At 42.9% G+C, this 415-nt stretch overlaps 1 protein-coding gene across 3 annotated transcripts in view; it reads right to left on the minus strand.

Moving 5' to 3' along the window:
• The window catches only part of LOC109303150 (X-linked retinitis pigmentosa GTPase regulator-like), a 119,944-nt gene that overhangs the window by 37,799 nt on the left and 81,730 nt on the right, over nucleotides 1-415 (minus strand). For all 3 annotated transcript variants that reach the window (XM_019525260.1, XM_019525259.1, XM_019525261.1), the window contains one exon: nucleotides 58-244. In XM_019525260.1, coding sequence (XP_019380805.1) covers nucleotides 58-244 — 187 coding nt within the window. The remainder of the gene's footprint in view (nucleotides 1-57; nucleotides 245-415) is intronic.

Below are 415 nucleotides of genomic sequence, written 5' to 3' on the forward strand. Positions count from 1 at the left end.
GTGTGTGTGTGTGTGTGTAATGGTCGGGAAGACAACAGCAGAAAGCATACATTTCACCTGTTGTACAGCCCACATTAGATCCAATGGCTTTATTTATATTAGCTCCTTCTGCACCAGGATGTTTGTCTGCTGATAAACGTGGTGGGACAGTGTTGCTGGTGATATGTAAAGAAGATTTCAGCAAGCCTTTTCCCAAGGGAGGTAGTGTTCGTACCATTCGACCAAATTGTTCTGGTGACTTTTCCTAAAAAAAAGAAAAAAAGAAAGAACATTTAGAGAAAATTTGAGGCATAGATCCATAAAGGGATTGAGGCATTGTCTATACCATTCCTGTAGTACTCCAGAGAGTGCCTCTGAGAACCCTGCCCCAACAACCCATCCTCATCTGCAGGTGGTACAACTGGAAATGAGTCAG

The sequence above is a fragment of the Gavialis gangeticus genome, unplaced genomic scaffold (assembly GCF_001723915.1).
Source record: "Gavialis gangeticus isolate Ggan-Ray unplaced genomic scaffold, GavGan_comp1, whole genome shotgun sequence".
Lineage (NCBI taxonomy): Eukaryota > Metazoa > Chordata > Crocodylia > Gavialidae > Gavialis > Gavialis gangeticus.